This window comes from Thalassophryne amazonica, chromosome 14 (assembly GCF_902500255.1).
Source record: "Thalassophryne amazonica chromosome 14, fThaAma1.1, whole genome shotgun sequence".
Lineage (NCBI taxonomy): Eukaryota > Metazoa > Chordata > Actinopteri > Batrachoidiformes > Batrachoididae > Thalassophryne > Thalassophryne amazonica.
The window spans coordinates 41,549,654-41,570,220 of NC_047116.1; the positions used below are offsets into that span (position 1 = coordinate 41,549,654).

At 46.5% G+C, this 20,567-nt stretch overlaps 1 protein-coding gene across 2 annotated transcripts in view; it reads left to right on the forward strand.

Moving 5' to 3' along the window:
* Nucleotides 1-2,658: 2,658 nt before the first annotated feature.
* LOC117524414 (dehydrogenase/reductase SDR family member on chromosome X-like) overlaps nt 2,659-20,567 on the forward strand; it is a 59,280-nt gene continuing 41,371 nt past the window's right edge. For both annotated transcript variants that reach the window (XR_004564765.1, XM_034186186.1), the window contains exons 1-3: nt 2,659-2,806; nt 5,784-5,891; nt 10,833-10,901. Coding sequence is in view for 1 of the 2 variants with exons in the window: in XM_034186186.1 (XP_034042077.1) it covers nt 2,686-2,806; nt 5,784-5,891; nt 10,833-10,901 (298 nt within the window). In the remaining variant the exon portion in view is untranslated. The remainder of the gene's footprint in view (nt 2,807-5,783; nt 5,892-10,832; nt 10,902-20,567) is intronic.

Here is a 20,567-nt window from a genome sequence, read left to right on the forward strand (position 1 = left end):
CCATCTAGACATTTGGAGATCGGGTAGTCTGCAGCACCTTTTATGGCCATCTTATAGCGGTCTGTGTCATCTACATCTGACAGGTGTGGACGAGGCAGTCTGCCTGCGCTCTGACACTGCTGGCCACGCCTCTTTTCCTCCCAACTGCGTCGGATTATGGCAGTATTTGCCGTGTCGGACATGGCTCCGGCACATTCTTGCAATGTGTGACGGGGGCTTCAACATTCCACCTTTATTTAAGTTTAACTCCAAGCCACATTCCAATCCTGAGTCCAATCTAATATCCAAAAAGAAAATACATAACGTTGATATCCAGATCAGAAAAAAATCAGCAGAAAAAAATCTGCAGAATTCTCGGGGGGGGGGGGGGGGAGCCCCCTCTATATACGGGCATGTGTGTATATATATATATATATAGAGAGAGAGAGAGAGAGAGAGAGAGAGAGAGAGAGAGAGAGAGAGAGAGAGAGAGAGAGAGAGAGAGAGAGAGAGAGTGTTTTTGTCACAGTCCTACTGTATGTTGACAGAGAAGAGGCTATTTGTACTTGCTTGTTGTCTGAAGTTCTCATGAACACAGATGAGCTTATAGCCTACAAATATGAGCAGGCTGCCTCATGTGCAAATTAACAAGGGGGTGCAGACGTTTGGTTGTTGGCATATAGTTTCATTCATTTTTCAAAAACAGAGTACAGAACAAGATACCCATTTGGGTCTTTTTCAGCAAGGTTTTTCGTTGTTGTAATTTTTGTTAAAAAATATAAGAAAAATAAAAATATTATATGTAAAAGCTACTTTTTATCTGCCTTCAAGGTGCCATAGAGAGTTGTGTTTACTGTGGTGTGTGCCAAAGAGTCCGAGGACAGGTTCATACAGGCTTTGATGGAGTCATGTCACGTGAGAGGTTGTAAAGAACAGAATTCCCACTTCTAATTTCCCAGCACCCAGATGGACACAGTGTGGACATAAGACAACATTATTGCTGGACCGTTGATTGGAAAGCTGTCTGGCCGCTGGAACAAAGGACTTGCGGGAACATTCTTTTGTGAGCAGATTAGTTTATGGTTGAAAGAGAAGCTCTGTGCAGCCTCATGATGAGGGTTAGGAAGGTTAGTTTAGCAGGCATCCTTCTCCTCTCCACTTCCTCCAGAAAGTCCAGGAGGATACATCCAAGTACAGAGTCGGATTATCTGCACTGTGTTCCTTCAACATGCCGCTGCATTCAGGATACGACATTTCAAACCCCACAGTCTCTCAAAGGCATTTGCTGTATGTTTCTGTTGATAATAGTCTGATGGGCTGGAGTGATCCTGAGGGGAATCCAAAAATCCAGCAGACAATCAGTGGATTTTCTCCTGAAAAGGGTCAATCTGTAAGATGATGGTTCAAGCTTGTATTCATAATCTGTTTCCGTTATTGAGTGTGACCCTCTGAAAGCAGTTATTAAGACATGACTTTAAAGTTGCAGTTTGTAGGATTTACTGACATCTAGTGGTGAGGGTGCAGATTTCATTATACCATCGCCAGTCACAACTTTATTCCTTTTTATGTTTTTGCTACTTTATGATGGGAATTGATGCTTCCTTACCTTCACTTGTGATAAGCAACATGCATGACCTTCCATTTCACAAAAAAGAAGGTTCTCAATCCCATTAGCCAGCATAAGAAACAGGTAGACCAGTGTTTCCCAATCCTGGTCCTCTGGACCCAAAATAATCCACAAGTATTCAGGGATTGGGAAACACTGCAGTAGATAGTGAATAGCGGGCATTTCTTTTTTCTTTCAGACTTTCAGTTGTGCAGCATTGCTATGACTTGTGTAATTACAGTTCCTGTGAGAGCCTTGTAGAATGATAGTTACTGTGAGAGGATAATGCCCAAATCTTTATTCATTTCAGTATCCATTTAAAAACTGATTAAACAGAGAGGGCATGTCAATAACTTCTACATGAATTATTAGTTTGAGCATCAGGAAATTGTGTATTTTTTTCTTTCCTGTGATACAAGTAAAGTGCTTCAGTGGGACAGTCTGCTTGTCTATAACTGTGATGCCAGTATCTCAAATTATATTTAGGGCCCCGTCACACTAGAGCATGAATGCTGTACGAATCACATGAATTGGAAAAACAAACAGAATTCAAATTGCATTCATACGGGACAGACATTTGTAAAGCCGTGTACAAATACTCAGAATGTGGTACAGAGCCAGCATGAATGATTCGCACAATTAGGAGTGCAACAGCACCCAAATCAAGGTGGACTACCCAGAGTGCAGGTCAAATGTGGGCATAAACCATCCCCCATGAAAAATTTAAACAGAATAAAATAAGAAAGACAAGGAATACAAACAACACAACACATAACTCCACCAATGCACTTTGCTGGTGTTGTATTTGCTATTCAATCATAGGAAAACATCTTCGTAGAACCTGTGATTTGGATTTTTGTAGTACTTGTCACAGTCATGACATGGCAGGTTTGGTGCAATAAATTAATCTGACGAATACTGATTTGTATTGTGGATCTCGGTGTTGCTATCAGTACAGCGATGGGCCACAAAATCGGGACAGTCCCTCTCCCAAGATGGCGGACAAAAATAACGGTAAAAGGAGCCCCATGTCCGTTGTAGTTTTAAGTCATCTCTATGATTGGAAAGTTTTTTTTTGCACAGACCCGCTGCGCTGTCTTATGCAAAACTACGAAGGGATGACGCCTTTTTGGAATGATCTATTCCCAGCTGTCAAGCTGTATCTGCTCGGTTTGAAGGTTTTGTTAGTTCAGTTGTTTAGCAGACCCTTCTCGCTGCCAGGTCAGTACAGCCATTTAGCAATCTGGTGCTAACTGCTGCGCAATGGTGTGATCACGTGACTTCGGCATCAAACGGTGTTGATGTTGATGCAGTTTTTCGTTTTTTTTTTCGAAGGGATCGCTGTTGTTTAATTCCGATGCGCACAGACTGGTAGTAGAGGTGGGCGAGACCGGGAATTTTGGTATTGATCCGATACCAAGTAAATACAGGCCCAGTATCGCCGATACCGATACGTTTTCATATATAAGCTTCATAGATCCAAAGGATCAATCATGACATATTAATCATTAAACTTGAACATTATGGGATTAGGGGGTTGGTGTTGCACTGGGTGAGAAGCTACTTAAGTAACAGAAAACAGTTTGTGAAGTTGGGGGAATATACATCATCATGCTTGGACAATGCTTGTGGCGTCCCACAGGGGTCAGTATTGGGTCCAAAACTGTTTCTAATTTATATAAATGATATTGTCAACGTTTCCAAAATATTAAAATTAGTATTATTTGCAGATGACACAAGCATTTTTTGTTCAGGGGGGGGATTTGCAGGAGTTACTGAGGAGGATCAGTATAGAAATGGGAAAATTGAAAATATGGTTTGACAGAAACAAATTATCATTAAACTTAAGTAAAACAAAATAAATGTTATTTGGCTATTGTAATACAGACATACAGGTTCAGTTACAAGTCGAGGGGGTAGATATTGAAAGGGTACATGAAAATAAGTTTCTGGGGGTGATAATAGATGATAAGATAAACTGGAAGACTAAACTGTCAAGAAGCATTTCAGTTCTAAACAAAGCGAAACATATTCTGGACCACAACTCACTCCGCATTCTTTACTGCTCACTGGTTTTACCATATTTACAGTACTGTGCAGAGGTATGGGGTAATACTTATAAAGGTACAACACAATCACTATCAGTAATGCAGAAAAGAGCTATAAGAATTATTCATAATACTGGCTATAGAGATCATACAAATCCACTATTTTTACAATCCAAATTCTTAAAATTCACAGACTTGGTTCATTTTCAAACAGTACAAATCGTGTATAAAGCAATAAACAATTTACTTCCAGCAAATATTAAAAATATGTTTTTTTAACAAATCAGGGGATTGCAGTCTGAGGGGGAAATTTAAAGCATCAGTGAGCACTAACAACATTAAAAGGTTTCTGTATTTCTGTCTGTGGGGTGAGGATGTGGAACAGATTGGGAGTGGGGCTCAAGCAATGTCCATTATTTGCTGAGATATTCTACCTTGAACATGGCTCCAGAAATGACGGCCATAATTTTTGCCAAAAAAACGGCAGACCCCATGCACACTAAATTGGCCATATCTCAGAAACTACTTGGCCTACAGGCCTCAACCTTCAGATTTGTTGTTCTGAATAGTCTGGGAATATTTGATTAAAATTTGACAAAAATCTGAGACAAAGTGCCTGAGGCCCTTGTTGAATTGACATTGAATAACCCTTTTCCACTTTGCGTCTGTCCATTTCAAATGAGCTTGGGCCCACAGAATGCGACTGTGTTGCTGGATGTTGTTGATGTATGGCTTTCACTTTGCATGGTAGAGTTTTAACTTGCACTTGCAGATGTAGCAACAAACTGTGTTAACTGACAATGGTTTTCTAAAGTGTTCCTGAGCCCACACAATAAGATCCTGTACACAATGATGTCGGTTTTTAATGCAGTGCGATCTGAGGGATCGAAGGTCACAGGCATGGTTTTCGGCCTTATCGCTTACCTGTAGAAAGTTCTCCAGATTCTCTGAATCTTCTGATTATATTATGGACTGTAGATGATGGAATCCCTAAATTCCTTGCAATTGAATGCTGAGAAACATTATTCTTAAACTGTTGTTCAAGTGGTGATCCTCGCCCCATCTTTGCTTGTGAACGGCTGAGCCTTTTGGCGATGTTCCTTTTATACCCAGTCATGACACTCACTTGTTTCCAGTTAACCTGTTCACCTATGAATGTTCCAAACAGGTGTCCTTTGAGCATTCGTCAACTTTCCCAGTCTTTTGTTGCCCGTCCCAGCTTTTTGAAATGTGTTGCAGGCATCCATTTCAAAATGAGCAAATATTTGCACAAAAACAAAAAAGTCTATCAGTTTGAACATTAAATATCTTGTCTTTGTGGTGTATTCAATTGAATATAGGTTGAAGAGGATTTGCAAATCATTGTATTCTGTTTATATTTACATTTCACACAATGTGCCAACTTCATTGGAATTGCGGTTGTACACGTGTGTGGATCACATGACTTCCTAAAAATAAAATAAAAAATCCCTGAGCACAACACAAGATCCAGAAACACCAAATCAACCCATCCATAACAGCATCCATAACAGCATATATATATATATATATATATACACGAGGTATGAAAAAATGTATTTCAAATCCAAACTACAAACTACAAGTTATCCCCTTCGGAGTAATCCCCCTGGAATCTAATGCACTTTCCCATCCTTCTCTGCCATGCTTGCATGCACACCTTGAAGGATTCTTCTGGGATTCTCCTTAAGTCTGTCGTCAGGGGAGTGGGTTTGTTTTTAATGTGATGAGTTCGAACACAGGGTGAGCTCATGTGATCCCATCTCCCCCTGTACTGGACACAATTCTGAGCTAAACAACATCTGGTCCTCGAGACTAAATGCTTGCAGTGTGATGTGTTGATGGGTTTTACGCGCAGTGCTGAGCTGATCCATCAGCGTGTGATGGATCACTGAGTGCAAGCTTTGAACGGTGACATCTTCAAATATTACACACAATCAGTGGCTGAATAAGAGTTTTCTGCCTACCAGTATGGCCCCCGCACCGGCACACTCCAGCGTGTGATGTCATCGCGATGCCTTCTATTATATAGGTTTTTTTTTTCTTGTACTGTACCTGTAGAATTCATGTTTTGGATTTCATACCTGCAGACACTTTTTGAAAGACTGACTCTGTGTCTCTGCCTGTACCAGTGATGCCCAGACAAGATGGTAAGGTCACCATAGTGACAGGAGGACACAAGGGAATCGGCTATGAGGTGGTCCGCTCCATGGCCAAACTGGGGGCACATGTCATCATAGGTACAGTCCCACTCCACTGACATGCCAACCTCACCTGCTAGAGTTACAAACTTTTAATATGTACACTGTATGACAAACATATTTCCCTAATGCTCAGCATTCATCTGATTGCAATGCAGTTTCAACTAGATTTGCAATTGTCATTAAATTTTGAGCCTCACTTGCCATCATATTCAAAGACAAATTGGAGGGTAAATGTTTGAAGTACGTATAAATGTTGAATTTAATGACTTTGACACAGAGAAACTATCGTGGTTTTAAGGGTTGCTCCAGTGAACAAACAATGGTCTTTTGTACTTGTAATAAACTTTGACACTGGCCTGCAGATCAACAACAGCAAATCCGCAGGATGTGTGTAGTTGTTCATGTGTGTGATTCAAATTAATCTTTGCTTGCAGTTTATTACACTGTCATATTAGGACATGTCTTTTGTCAGCTCCTTTAAAAGATGTGGTTTCAGTAGTTATTATTTAATGCCTAAATAGGTCCTTGTCATTTGATTAGTGGTTTGTATATAGCGTGATATTAATCATTACATTCATTATATTTGCCATTTTGTTCCATTTACCATGCAATTTTGGTTCTGTATGTTTTGTACCATTGCGCGGCCGTCACCCAGACACAGCTCCTGCAGCAAATAATGATACTCTCTGTATTGGGAGCTTTCCACAGCAACTCGCTCCGTGTGATCAAGGTCCGTCATGTTAGCTTGACTGACAACCGGAGCCGGCGAGCGGAATGGAAGCTCCTCCTATTTGATGACACACCGGGGCGAATTTTCGCAGCGAAAGTCCACTCAAGCAGAGCGACACACCGAGCAAAGGAGGCGCGTCCGTCGCCTGGTGACCCACGCGAATTTGTAGCGTCTGATCGCGCCCGGTGTGAACGCGGCTTTAGTCTAAGGTATTCTTACTTTGGAGCATAATGCTAAGGAAGGAGATATAGTGCATCCAGAAAGTATTCACAGTGCTTCACTTTATCCACATTTTGTTATGTTACTGCCTTATTGGAAAATGGATGAAATTGATTTTTTCCCCCTCAAATTTCTACAGTCAATATCCCATAATGACAAAATGAAAACAGGTTTGTTTTGAGATTTTTGAATATTTCTTAAAAATAAAACAAAAAATCACATGTACAGGTGTGTGCCTTTCCAAATCATGTCCAATCAACTGAATTTACCCCAGGTGGACACCAATTAAGATGTAGAAACATCTCAAGAATGATCAGTGGAAAAAGGATGCACCTGAGCGCAATTCTGAACTTCATGGCAAAGGCTGTGAATACTTATGTACTTGTGATTCCTTTTTTTTTTTCTTTTTTCTTCATAAATTTTCAAAAATTAAAAAAAAAAAAATTCACATGTACTACAGATCTCTACAACAATCAGGCCTGTATGGTAGAGTGGCCAGATGGAATAAGCCACTCCTTAGTAAAAGGCACATGGCAGCCCACCTGGAGTTTGCCAAAGGGCACCTGAAGGACTCTCAGACCATGAGAAACAAAATCCTCTGGTCTGATGAGACAAAGATTGAACTCTTTGGCATGAATGCCAGGCGTCACGTCTGGAGGAAACCAAGCACCATCCCTAGAGTGAAGCATGGTGGTGGCGGCATCATGCTGTGGGGATGTTTTTCAGCAGCAGGAACTGGGAGACTAGTCAGGACTGAGAGAAAGATGCATGCAGTCAGAGCGCTCTTGACCTCAGACTGGGGCAACGGTTCATCTTTCAGCAAGTCAATGACCCTAAGCACACAAGCACCAAGATATCAAAGGAGTGACTTCAGGACAACTGTGTGAATGTCCTTGAGTGGCCCAGCCAAAGCCCAAACCTGAATCCAATTGAACATCTCTGGAGAGATCTGAAAATGGCTGTGCACCAACGCTGCCCATCCAACCTGATGGAGCTTAAGAGGTGCTGCAAAGAGGAATGGGCAAAAGTGCCCAAAGATAGGTGCACCAAGCTTGCGGCATCATATTCAAGAAGACTTGAGGCTGTAATTGTTGCCAAAGGTGCATCAACTAAGTACTGTGCAAAGAGTGTGAATAAAATAATCTCCAGGATGATTCACGCGCGCGCGCACGTAAAATAAAAATAAAAGGAAACTCCACTCCCCGCTGCTGTGGTGCTGCTGTTCGCTCCAAAAACTCTGTCATGATTGTGAAATAAAGGACAAAAGAGACATAAGTCCTGCTCACAGGCTGCTACCAGATACAGGACGTGTTCACATCTTCAGTCAAACTCCAGACATCTCCACGTCACTACATATTCAGTCCCTGATTGGTCATCGCGGCGCGACGAGACGAAAAAGTTCAGATTTTTGAACTTGGGGAGGAGGGCAACGCGACATGATGCGACGCAATATCGCACCACAAACGCGCAAAACGCTCAAAATGGCTTCACTCGCATCGCTTCACTCGCGTCCATCGCGTCGCGCGGTTTGGCGCCAAAACGCGTCCTTACATAGGGATTACATGGCAACCTGTGGCTGCAGTCGCTCACGTCGCGCCCGGTGTGAACGCGTCATAAGAAGTCACAGCCAGTCTGGCAGTGCTGGAAAATAGGAATTGCTTTTCAGAATTGTGGAATTTCCAATTTGCACTTCTTTCAAACCTGTATTTTTTTCTGGGATTGTTACTCTGAAAGGTTCTCCTTTTTATTACAAGTGCTCCCCGCCTCCCCCCAGCAAGGAAGTGCTTGGTAGTTCTTTCATACGTTGTGCCATGCTCAGTTTGTTAATTTGTTGAGCAGTAAGATTGTTTAAGTGACATTTTAATTCCCAGCAATGCCTCAAATATTCTGCCTGCCAATTATTTCCTAGAGGGGACTTGTTTTAATCAGTGGCTAGTATAAGAAAGAACACTGACCAAAAGCAGTATGAATTTAATAATGTGGAACAGGATCTGAGTTTCTCTGAAAATGAGTTCATAAGCACCTGTCTGTGTGTGTGATTTTTAATCTGTATTTGTATGGGTTCACATTGTGCTCTTGTGACCCTCAACGTGTGTCATCCTGTAGAGCTATAGTCATTCGGCCTGCCCAAGCCACAGTGCATCAGCATAAGTGATGGTGTGCCCTTGAAAAGGCCTGTGAAATAATCCAAGATTAGTGTGTTTGTGTTTTGAGAGAAACTGTGTGTGTACGTATGTAGGCTGCCTGTTTGTGTCAGTTTGGACCATGCAGGCTTTGCATGTATTTTTGCATGGGTTTGTATAATTGCTGCGTCTGTCAGTTATTTTGTTCATCGGTTATTGAAAGATGAATTAAATAATTTGAAAAGACTTTGCTGAAAAAGAAAAACAACAGTTTCTGGGGGCCGTTCCCTGGTCCATTGTGCCCAAACATTCAACTCAAAGTTGTCATGGTTTAAGCTCTGGAAGTCTCTGGAGTCTCATTACCTTAGGTGCTTGATCCAAGTGTCCTTCCAGGCCCGTTTGACCTATTCTTCTTTTGGAAAATAAACGTTCCGGCACATTCATTCTGCTTGAGGAAGGGAACCCTCCTGCACATCCTCGGCTCTTGTCTGTGAGCCCTGGGTGAAGGTTGCTGCTGCCACGGCCAAGTTATTAAGGTCATAGTGAACACATAATCCACTGCAAATACCTCAACCCACTGAAGGAAATCACCCACTGACAGGAATACATCCTCCAGCCCGCGCAATCTGAGATTTAACCTGGAGAAAGCAACTCAACTTCCTACACACTGTGGCAACATCATCCTTGAGACCTAGCATAGTGCTTCTGTCAGTGGCGGTTCTACACTGAATTACTTCCCAGGCAAGACCCCTCTCCGAGTGCCCCCCCCAACAAAAGCACCACAAAACTTTTCAGAAAGAGACATTTTTTTATTATTTTATTATTATTTTTAACATTTAGAAGTTCCCATGAACTTGAAATTGAAAAGACCACAAGCTACAATATTACTCTTATACAAAACATCCATGAATTGCAAATTTGAATAAACATGCCCTTACATGCTGAATGTCTGTCATTAGATGCTTTATTCATCTGTCTTTCAGGGAGGAACAATTAGCTCTTTTATTAAGGTGCTTATTTGTCTCAACATTTATTTAGCTTGATATTTGTAAATAGGCTAAATGCTCAAAGTTATCATGGTTTGTTTCCCAGTAGCTATGTCTTTTGTCAAATTAGTGGGAGTGCTCCCTATAACACATCAGGTCCCCAAGTATGGTGTAGGGCTGCTGCAGTTGGTGGATGAGTTGAGATGGTACTACTTTGGGTCCCACTGCACTTTAAGGTATATTTAAAGAATACCAATGGATTACCAATGGAATAGTCAATGAACAACACACATGCAATTGACCCAGTGAATTGTACACTGTATGAAGTTGACCAGGAAGACTTTTTTTTTGGTGCAAAAAGAATTGGAGGTGGATACATACACAAGAGTGATAACTCAAGTTGTGACTACAAGTACAAGATATTTCTATCCAGTAGGTCTATGACAATGTATGGCAGTACTACTACTACTGCTACTACTAGGCCAGTAGCACAGTGCAGTGATGATCTGTATAGTATCAGCATTTTTGTCCCCTGCCATGAGATAAGGGGGACCATTGAAATGGACTCTGTGCGTCTGTCCGGCCGTGCGTGTGTCACATTTTGAGAGCTTAATCCCCTAGTTGTTCCTGGTGTGTAGTGAGCACCTTGGCAGCACCCTCACATTGGGGTGAATGTGAGGCATTAGTGTGTAAAGCGCTTTGAGTGTCTGATGCAGATGGAAAAGCGCTATATAAATGCAGTGCATTTATTTCTATATACTCATGCGGTGCATAGCAATATTTCAAACATGATAAATTATTGTCAGTTGTCATTGTGTACTTGCATGTATGTGTGTGTGTGTGTGTGTGTGTCTTTTATCAGCTTACAACAGCTTAGTGGAGAATCATCTTTGTATTTTTGTGCCTCACTTTCTTTCAGGTGGGAGGGATGAACAGGAGGGTCAGGCAGCCGTCAAAAGGATCTGTGAAGAACACAAAGAGGCGCACGGTAATGCTGCAAACACATCTTCAGAAGACACACACACACTGCTGCATGTATGTACTTCAATTTGTTTTGTTATACCAATGGGAAAAAGAGCAAAGCTGTAGCATTGCTCCCCCCAGGCTTTTTTTCTGTCTCTCTATTTCTGCTTAATGAAAACTTGCAGGTATAACCCATGCACACACATGCATTGTGCTTCCACATTGGGTATACAATGACAATAGAGTTGCTGATGCATTGCAAGGAGGAGGAACATGGGGGTGGGGGATGGCCTTGTGGAGGATGAGAGATGTCCATTGTCGTTGAAGGTTTGCAAGATTTATGCCTTTGTCACAGTGGAACTCTGAGTAACCCCATCAAGTGTAATGATGAGTCATTGTTCAGACGTCCTGAGTATTATTCTGTGAATTTTGATTTTTAAGATTAATTAATTCATGAGATATAGCTCATTTAGTGAAATTAGATATGCCAATTCAACTTTGGCATCCACTTGGGCAGCACAGTCTTGTTTGAGGGTGGGCACTGGAGTAAAATATGACGCATATAATGTAATTTCTCTACTTCCGGGGACAGAAACACAGCACTTTCTCTGAGATTTTGGCAAATTACATGTAAACAAAGTGAAAATCCAAAGAAAAGTGACGATGCGGTGGAAAGTGTACATGTATTACAGTTTGTTTATTATCCGGAGTTCAAACGTGTCGAGGCGATTGTGTAGGTGAGAGAACGTAGCTACTCTGGTTAGCTGTGTAGGCTAACGCGTACCAACACGATGTCTCCCATTTGCCTCGTCTTCTCCACTGGGAACTGAAAAAAATACATTTTTTGTGACTGCTTCAGTGATTGCAGCCGAAAACAAAACGGTACACCATTTTCCCGTGTGAAGTTATGCTGTGTATATTCTGCGCAATGGGAGCGGATGTCCCCATTAGTGGTCAAATCCCACAGTGTCACACAGCGTTCAAACAGACAGACAGACAGACAGACAGACAAATGCTTTATTAATCCCAAGGGAAATGTTGTGAAAGTGTAGTGACACGGACCCACAACAGGGGGCGCAAATGAACGGTCAATAGATGAGCCAAAAATTAACAATTTAATGTTGTTAAGGAGCACAACGAACATACAGACAATCTCAGAATATGATTACAGTCAATCCACAAAGGTGACGTGTGGGCAGGCTCGAGGATAGAAGACGTCTGTCCTGAGAAGAGCCGGAACCACACGATTTCCGCCGCCACCGAACCTGGTGAATACTGGAGCCGCCAAGTCCCGAATTCCCAGGTGATCACCGTCCCCGACTGTCGGATCTGGTACTGCTGGCGAGAACAAAGACAGTCAAGTGTGGGTGTGTGTACACCCCGTAACAACAATGGTGGGAATGCCACCTCCACCTCTCACTCAATATGTAGCAGAGTACCGCAGTGATTCCTCAGGGGAAAAGAGTGCAGTCCAGATTGATGTGTAAAACACAAACGGCTGAGTATATTACCTCCAATGAAGTACGATATCTCGGCAACGAGGTGCAGATGACGTCTGGTCTTTATGGAGTGAGATGATGTTGAGTAGATGGGTGACAGCTGTCAAGAGATAATGAGTGACAGCTGTCACCCCCGGCTGTGTCCGTGGCGGCAGCGCCCTCTCGTGCCTGAAGCCCGTACTTCAGGCAGGGCGCCCACTGGTGGTGGGCCAGCAGTACCTCCTCTTCTGGCGGCCCACACACAACAGGAAATTGTGCATTATCTGTGCTCCAAGGATAAATAGAATTAAAAGATACAATAAAATGGAAGGAACAAAGCCCACCACAGAAATAAATAAATAATAACTAAAAACTAGCTGCTAAAACACGTTCTCCCTCCTGCCCCTCCCAGCAGAGGCCTCATTAAGCAGCCTAATGGCACGCGGAACAAATGAGTTCCTCAGTCTCTCTGTAGAACATCTCAATGACCGAAATCTCGAGCTTACTGAACTTCTCTGGATGGAGAAGACAGAGTTCAGCGGGTGACTCTCATTAGACAGGATGGCATAGGTCTTTGTGAGTGTTCTCTGCTCCACCACTGTCTCCACAGAGTCCAAGCCCAGACCCACTACAGAACCGGCCCTCTTAATGAGCCGGTTCAGTCGATGAATGTCCTTCTTTAAAGCACTGCCCCCCCAACACACTATGGCATAAAAAAGAACACTGGACACAATAGCCAGATAAAACAGGTGCACTAAGTTAGGGCAGACTCTGAACGAGGCCAGCCTTCTGAGAAAATACATTCTGCTCTGGCCCTTCTTATAAACAGCGTCCATGTTGGCTGCCCAGTTCAGCTTATTGTCCAGATGTAGTCCCAGGTACTTATACGTGGAGACCACCTCCACCTCCGCTCCACCTATGTTAATGGGCTGCAGAGAGGGTGGCGCCCGGCGAAAGTCCAACACCACCTCCTTTGTTTTAGTGGTGTTCAGCTGGAGCTTATTCAGCCGGCACCACTGCACAAAGTCCTTCACCAGGCCTCTGTACTCCCTCTTGTCCCCCTCCCGAATACATGCCACAATTGCAGTGTCATCTGAGAACTTCTGCATGTGACATGTATTGGAGTTGTAACGAAAGTCCATGGTGTAGAGGGTGAAGAGGAGAGGAGAGAGCACTGTGCCCTGAGGTGCTCCAGTACTGCAAGTCAGAGTTGAAGACCTGCAGTCCCCCGAGACTGTGCTTTCCTATTGTTACAAAATACTACAAAATATCCCAAAATTAAGTGATAACTTATGCTTGGCTTGGTTCAAATATTCTGTTATCGAGGATGCTTCCAGTATGTAGTTTAATGCAAACATATTTGATGGGGGCTGTGTGGTCCATCACTGAAGGGAACTTTGATTTAAACATGCCACAGTCCTTCACCTCCTGCCAGTCTACTTCAGCCAATAATTGTTCAAAAGAAGTGTGGTTATAATTCTTCACTGATCTTTTACCGATACAGTTATGTTAATGAAACAGAACGTTTCTACATTTATGGGTATTGTAAATAAGTTGATGGACACTTCCTGAAAAGTTTCATAGACCAGATTTAGAAATCTTTACAGGATCTGATACAATAATAGTCATCATGCTTGACGTAGTAGGTGTAGTTCTAGTGGGTGAGTCAGTCAGCTGAGTAAGACTGAACATGGATTAAAAAATGCTTTAGGGAGGATTGCAAGCTGTTGTCTGTAGTCCTGCTTAAAATCACCTATTTGCATGTATTCACACCGAGTAAAGGAGTTGCTGTTCAAGTAGGCCTTTTCAAGGGGGCTGAAGAAATCAAACTGTTTAGATGGTTGGTAGCAAACCCAGATAAAGATGGGTTTAGGAAGGTCAAACCAAACTATTTCTACACTGACATCAGTGCCTTTTCTGGCGTTAAATGCAATGTCATTCCTGATATAAAGACATAGTCCACTGCATCACGATTTCAGGTCCTTACACACTATAAGTTATCCAGGAATTTCCACTTCTGAATCCAGTATAGTTGTGTCGAACCAAGTCTCTGATGCACCGATCACTGCTAGTGTGCAGTTGCTGATCACTAGAGCTCTAATCGCATCCAGCTTGGGTAGGAGACTACTTACATTTAGATGTCTGAAGGCCAGACCCTTTGATCGGAGTTATCCTTACCGCATATCATTGATCATCACTGGATTGTTACTCTGATTCTGATGGTGGTTGTCGTCATCAAGATCACATAGTGAAAATAACAAGTCTGTGAACTGAGGAAGAGAGCGTCTACTGCAGATCCACTGATCATCACTGTTCCCCAAACAGCGATTTTCTGTCAGTGACATGTTCAGGCATTAACGATGGGACCAGTTGTCACAACTGTCACACTGTAGAATGGCTTGATTACTGCAGACATTTTCATTTCACACACGCCACATGGAAAAGCAGGTTTGGTGGTTGCAATTGATGGGGCTAGTTGTATCTGTATCTGTTAAATTGCATAAAACTAGCAGGAGAATTGCTGGGAAACGTCCATGCACTGTGTTGGCCACTTGATCACCATGTTTTCGCTGCTCGGACAGTGTTCGAGCTTTCACCAAAAAAGTCTCCCTGTGCCTCTGAATGTCCTCCACAGCGCTCTGGCTGCTTTGCAGGTGCACTGATTAGCAGGTGACTAAACGAGCAAACCTCCGCACTGTCAGTGGAGATAAACTCTGCATTGTAGGACAGGCTGCAGTGTCAAACTCTTCAGGACAACACCGTCACCCGCTTTGCATTGAGAACAGATTGTTGGGAAAGTGTAGTGACACGGACCCACAACAGGGGGCGTAAATGAACGGACAATGGAAGGAGTCAAATTATAACACTTTACTGTTGTGAATGACACAACCAAACACAGCAGATTCAGAATGTGCAACAGTCAATTAATAAAGGCGTCGTGTGGGCAGGCTCGACAATAGGAGACGCCCGTCTGGAAACGAACCGGAACCACACGATTTCCACCACCACCGAACCCGAGGAGCCGCCAAGTCCCGGAGTCCCCAGGTGGCCACCTTCCCGGCGTGTCGGATCTGGTACTGCTGGCAGAAAGCAAAAGACAGTCAAAGGGTGGGTGTGTGAACACCCAGTAACAATCCTGGTGGGAATTCCACCTCCACCTCTCACTCAACACTTTGCAGCGGTCCCACAGAAGAAAAAGAGCGCCGTCTTGCACAGCCTCCACTAAACGGACCGGTACTCCTGCAAACACTCACAATAACAGATTTACAAATATCACAAAAGGCTGAGGATATTACTTCCAGATGAAGATGATATCTCGGCAGTTTGGTGGAGTTGTCTTCCTGCTTTTATACCAGATGTGATGATTAGTGACAGCTGTCACGGATGATGGGTGACAGCTGTCACCACGGCTTGTTCCTGAGGCGGCAGCGCCCTCTCGTGCCTGAAGCCCGCACTTCAGGCAGGGCGCCCTCTGGTGGTGGGCCAGCAGTACCTCCTCTTCAGCGGCCCACACAACAGGACCCCCCCCTCAACGGGCGCCAGGTGTGGGCGGTGACGATAGAATTCGGCCAGGAGGGCCGGGTCCAGGATGAAGCTCCTCTTCACCCAGGAGCGTTCTTCGGGTCCATACCCCTCCCAGTCCACCAAATACTGAAAACCCCGGCCCATTCGACGGACATCCAAGAGCCGGCGAACTGTCCAAGCCGGCTCCCCGTCGATAGTACGGGCAGGAGGTGGCGCTGGACCGGGTGCACAGAGGGGCGAGGTGTGATGCGGTTTTATCCTGGAGACATGAAAGACCGGATGGATCCGCAGTGAGGCCGGGAGTTGGAGCCTCACTGCGGTAGGACTGAGGACCTTGAGGATGGGGAAGGGTCCAATGAATCGGTCTTTTAGTTTGGGGGACTCGACCTGGAGTGGAATGTCCTTGGTGGAAAGCCACACCTCCTGCCCGGGCTGGTATGTAGGGGCCGGGGACCGTCGACGGTCTGCATGGGCTTTAGCCCTCGTCCGGGCCCTCAACAAGGCCGAACGGGCGGTGCACCACACCCGACAGCATCTCCGCAGGTGGGCCTGGACCGAGGGCACACCGACCTCTCCCTCCACCAAAGGAAACAAAGGGGGTTGGTACCCCAGACACAGCTCGAACGGGGAGAGGCCGGTGGCAGAGGACACCTGGCTGTTATGAGCGTACTCGATCCAGGCCAGATGTTCACTCCAAGCCGTCGGGTGTGCGGAGGTCGTGCACCTGAGGGCCTGCTCCAACTCCTGGTTGGCCCGTTCGACCTGTCCGTTAGTCGGCGGGTGATACCCAGACGAGAGGCTTACAGTGGCCCCCAGTTCCCGGCAGAAACTTCTCCACACCTGCGAGGAGAACTGGGGACCGCGATCCGAAACGATGGCTGTTGGTATCCCATGCAGCCAGACGACATGGTGGACAAGGAGATCCGCCGTCTCCTGGGCCGACGGGAGCTTCGGGAGGGCCACGAAGTGGGCCGCCTTGGAGAAACGGTCCACTATCGTGAGTATGGTGGTGTGTCCCCGGGACGGCGGGAGGCCCATGACAAAATCCAGACCGATGTGGGACCAGGGGCGGTGAGGCACAGGAAGTGGCTGTAGAAGTCCCTGTGCCTTCTGGTGGTCCGCCTTGCCCCTGGCGCAGGTGGTGCAGGCCTGGATGTAAGCCCGGACATCAGTCTCCAGGGATGCCCACCAGAAGCGCTGCCGGACTACTGCCACGGTCCTACGCACCCCTGGGTGGCAGGAGAGCTTGGACCCGTGACAGAAGTCCAGAACGGCAGCTCTGGCTTCTGGTGGGATGTATAGTCTGTTCTTCGGCCCTGTTCCGGGATCCGGGCTCCGTGCCAGGGCCTCCCGGACGGTCTTCTCCACGTCCCAGGTCAGAGCAGCCACGATAGTGGACTCCGGGAGAATGGGTTCCGGTGGATCCGACAGCTCGGTCTTGACTTCCTGTTCATGCACCCGGGACAGGGCATCCGATCTTTGGTTTTTGGTCCCGGGGCGGTAGGTGATCCGGAAGTCAAAACGGCCGAAAAAACAGTGACCAGCGGGCTTGCCTGGGGTTCAGTCACTTGGCGGTCCTGATATACTCCAGGTTCCGGTGGTCAGTGAAAACCGTGAAAGGCACTGACGCTCCCTCCAGCAGGTGTCTCCACTCCTCAAGAGCCTCTTTCACCGCAAGGAGCTCTCGATTGCCCACATCATAGTTCCGCTCTGCTGGGGTCAACCTGCGGGAAAATAGGCACACGGGTGAAGAACCTTATCGGTCTCTCCGCTCTGGGATAGCACGGCTCCTATCCCTGAGTCAGAGGCATCCACTTCAACCACAAACTGGCGACCAGGATCGGGCTGCACCAAAACCGGTGCACTCGAGAAACCGGCGTTTCAACTCCCTAAACGCGGCTTCGCACCGATCCGACCAGGTGAAGGGAACTTTTGGTGAGGTCAGGGCCGTCAGGGGGCTAACTACCTGACTATACCCCTTAATGAACCTCCTGTAGAAAGTGCGAAGCCGAGGAACTGTTGCAGCTTCCTACGGCTTGTAGGTTGGGGCCAGTCTCTCACCGCTGCGACCTTGGCCGGATCCGGGGCGACGGAGTTGGAGGAGATGATAAACCCCAGGAAGGACAAAGAAGTGCGGTGAAACTCACACTTCTCGCCCTTCACAAACAACCGGTTCTCCAACAACCGCTGCAGGACCTGACGTACATGCCGTACATGGGTCTCAGGGTCCGGAGAAAAGATGAGTATATCATCCAGATATACAAAGACGAATCGGTGCAGGAAGTCCCGCAAGACGTCATTAACCAAAGCTTGGAATGTCGCGGGGGCGTTAGTGAGGCCGAACAGCATGACCAGGTACTCAAAATGACCTAACGGGGTGTTAAATGCCGTCTTCCATTCGTCTCCCTTCCGGATCCGAACTAGGTGGTATGCGTTCCTAAGATCCAACTTTGTGAAGATTTTGGCTCCATGCAGGGGGGGTGAACACTGAATCCAACAAAGGCAACGGGTATCGGTTGCGAACTGTGATCTCGTTCAGCCCCCGATAATCAATGCATGGACGAAGACCGCCATCTTTTTTGCCCACAAAAAAAAAACCTGCTCCCATCGGAGAGGTGGAGTTACGGATCAGCCCGGCAGCTAAGGAGTCCCGGATGTAGGTCTCCATTGATTCGCGCTCAGGTCGGGAGAGGTTGTACAGCCTGCTGGACCGGAACTCCACACCTGGCAACAAATCGATGGCACAATCATATGGACGGTGCGGGGGAAGAGTGAGTGCCCGATCCTTGCTAAAAACGTCAGCAAGATCGTGGTACTCAACCGGCACCGCCGACGGATTGGGGGGAACTTGGACCTGCTCCTTAGCCTGGGAACCGGGAGGAACCGAGGATCCCAAACACATCCGATGGCAGGTTTCGCTCCACTGTACCACCACCCCGGACGGCCAATCAATCCGGGGATTGTGTTTCATCATCCAGGGGAACCCCAGAATCACACGGGAGGTAGAAGGAGTCACAAAAAACTCAATCTCCTCCCTATGATTCCCTGACACTACCAGAGTTACTGGTGGTGTCTTGTGTGTGATTAAAGGGAGTAGGGTGCCATCTAGTGTTCGCACCTGCAATGGTGTAGGTAGCGCCACCAGAGGGAGCCCTACCTCCCTGGCCCATCTGCTGTCTAACAGATTCCCTTCTGACCCTGTGTCTACCAGTGCTGGGGCCTGAAGGGTTAAATCCCCACTAAGGATTGTAACTGGGAGTCGTGCGGCAATATGTGTGTGTCCCACGTGAATTTCTTGGCCCACCCTAAGCCCAGTCTCTAGGGGCGGGCGTTGGTGTTTAACCGTTCGGGGCAATTGCTCAATTGATGCTCCATTGAGCCACAAACAAAACACGCCCCGCGTGGAAACCTCCTCTGTCTATTAGGTGGTCTAAATGTGGCCCTGCTCGTGTCCATAGCTTCGTCAGCAGGGGGAGCTGTCGCCCCACGGGACGTAGAGGCCAGGGAGCGTGGGAAGGGCGGACCTTTCTCGGACCCGGAAGGAAGAGGGACGGCGCGCGCCCGGCCACGTCCTTCGTCTCGTTCCCGACGGCGTTCCTCCAACCGATTGTCTAACCGTATAACGAGATCAATAAGCCCATCTAATTCCCGCGGTTCATCCTTGGCCACTAGGTGCTCCTTTAGGACTGACGACAGTCCGTTTACAAAGGCGGCGCGGAGCGCAGCGTTATTCCAGCCGGACCTCGCAGCCGCGATGCGGAAGTCGACTGCATAAGCACCTGCGCTTCGGCGCCCCTGTCTCATCGACAGCAGCACAGTTGAAGCGGTCTCTCCCCTGTTAGGGTGATCAAACACAGTTCTGAACTCCCTCACAAACCCAGTGTATGTGTGAAGGAGCCGTGAATTTTGCTCCCAAAGCGCCGTAGCCCAAGCGCGTGCCTCTCCCCGAAGCAGAGTAATCACATAAGCTATTTTGCTTGCGTCTGATGCGTACATGACGGGACGTTGTGCGAAGACGAGCGAACACTGCATAAGAAAGTCCGCACACGTCTCCACACAACCTCCGTACGGCTCAGGAGGGCTTATGTATGCTTCAGGGGATGGTGGGAGGGGTTGTTGAACCACCACTGGAACATTAATATCTAGCACAGGATCGACAGGAGGAGGAGCTGCAGCAGCGCCCTGAGCGATGCCGCCACTTGCGCGGAGAGAGCCTCCACCCTGCGGTTCAGGAGGTTGTTTTGCTCGGCTATTTGATCCATTTGAGCCGTAAAGGCGGTGAGAATATGCTGTAGCTCACCAGTCACGCCTCCTGCAGATGCCTGCGCTCCCTGCTCTCCCATTGGTTGTTCAACAACATGGTGACGCCCCTCGGAGTCCATGACACTGGCCGAGGTATCCTGTTGGGAAAGTGTAGTGACATGGACCCACAACAGGGGGCGTAAATGAACGGCCAATGGAAGGAGTCAAATTATAACACTTTACTGTTGTGAATGACACAACCAAACACAGCAGATTCAGAATGTGCAACAGTCAATTAATAAAGGTGTCGTGTGGGCAGGCTCGACGATAGGAGACGCCCGTCTGGAAACGAACCGGAACCACACGATTTCCACCACCACCGAACCCGAGGAATACTGGAGCCGCCAAGTCCCGGAGTCCCCAGGTGGCCACCTTCCCGGCGTGTC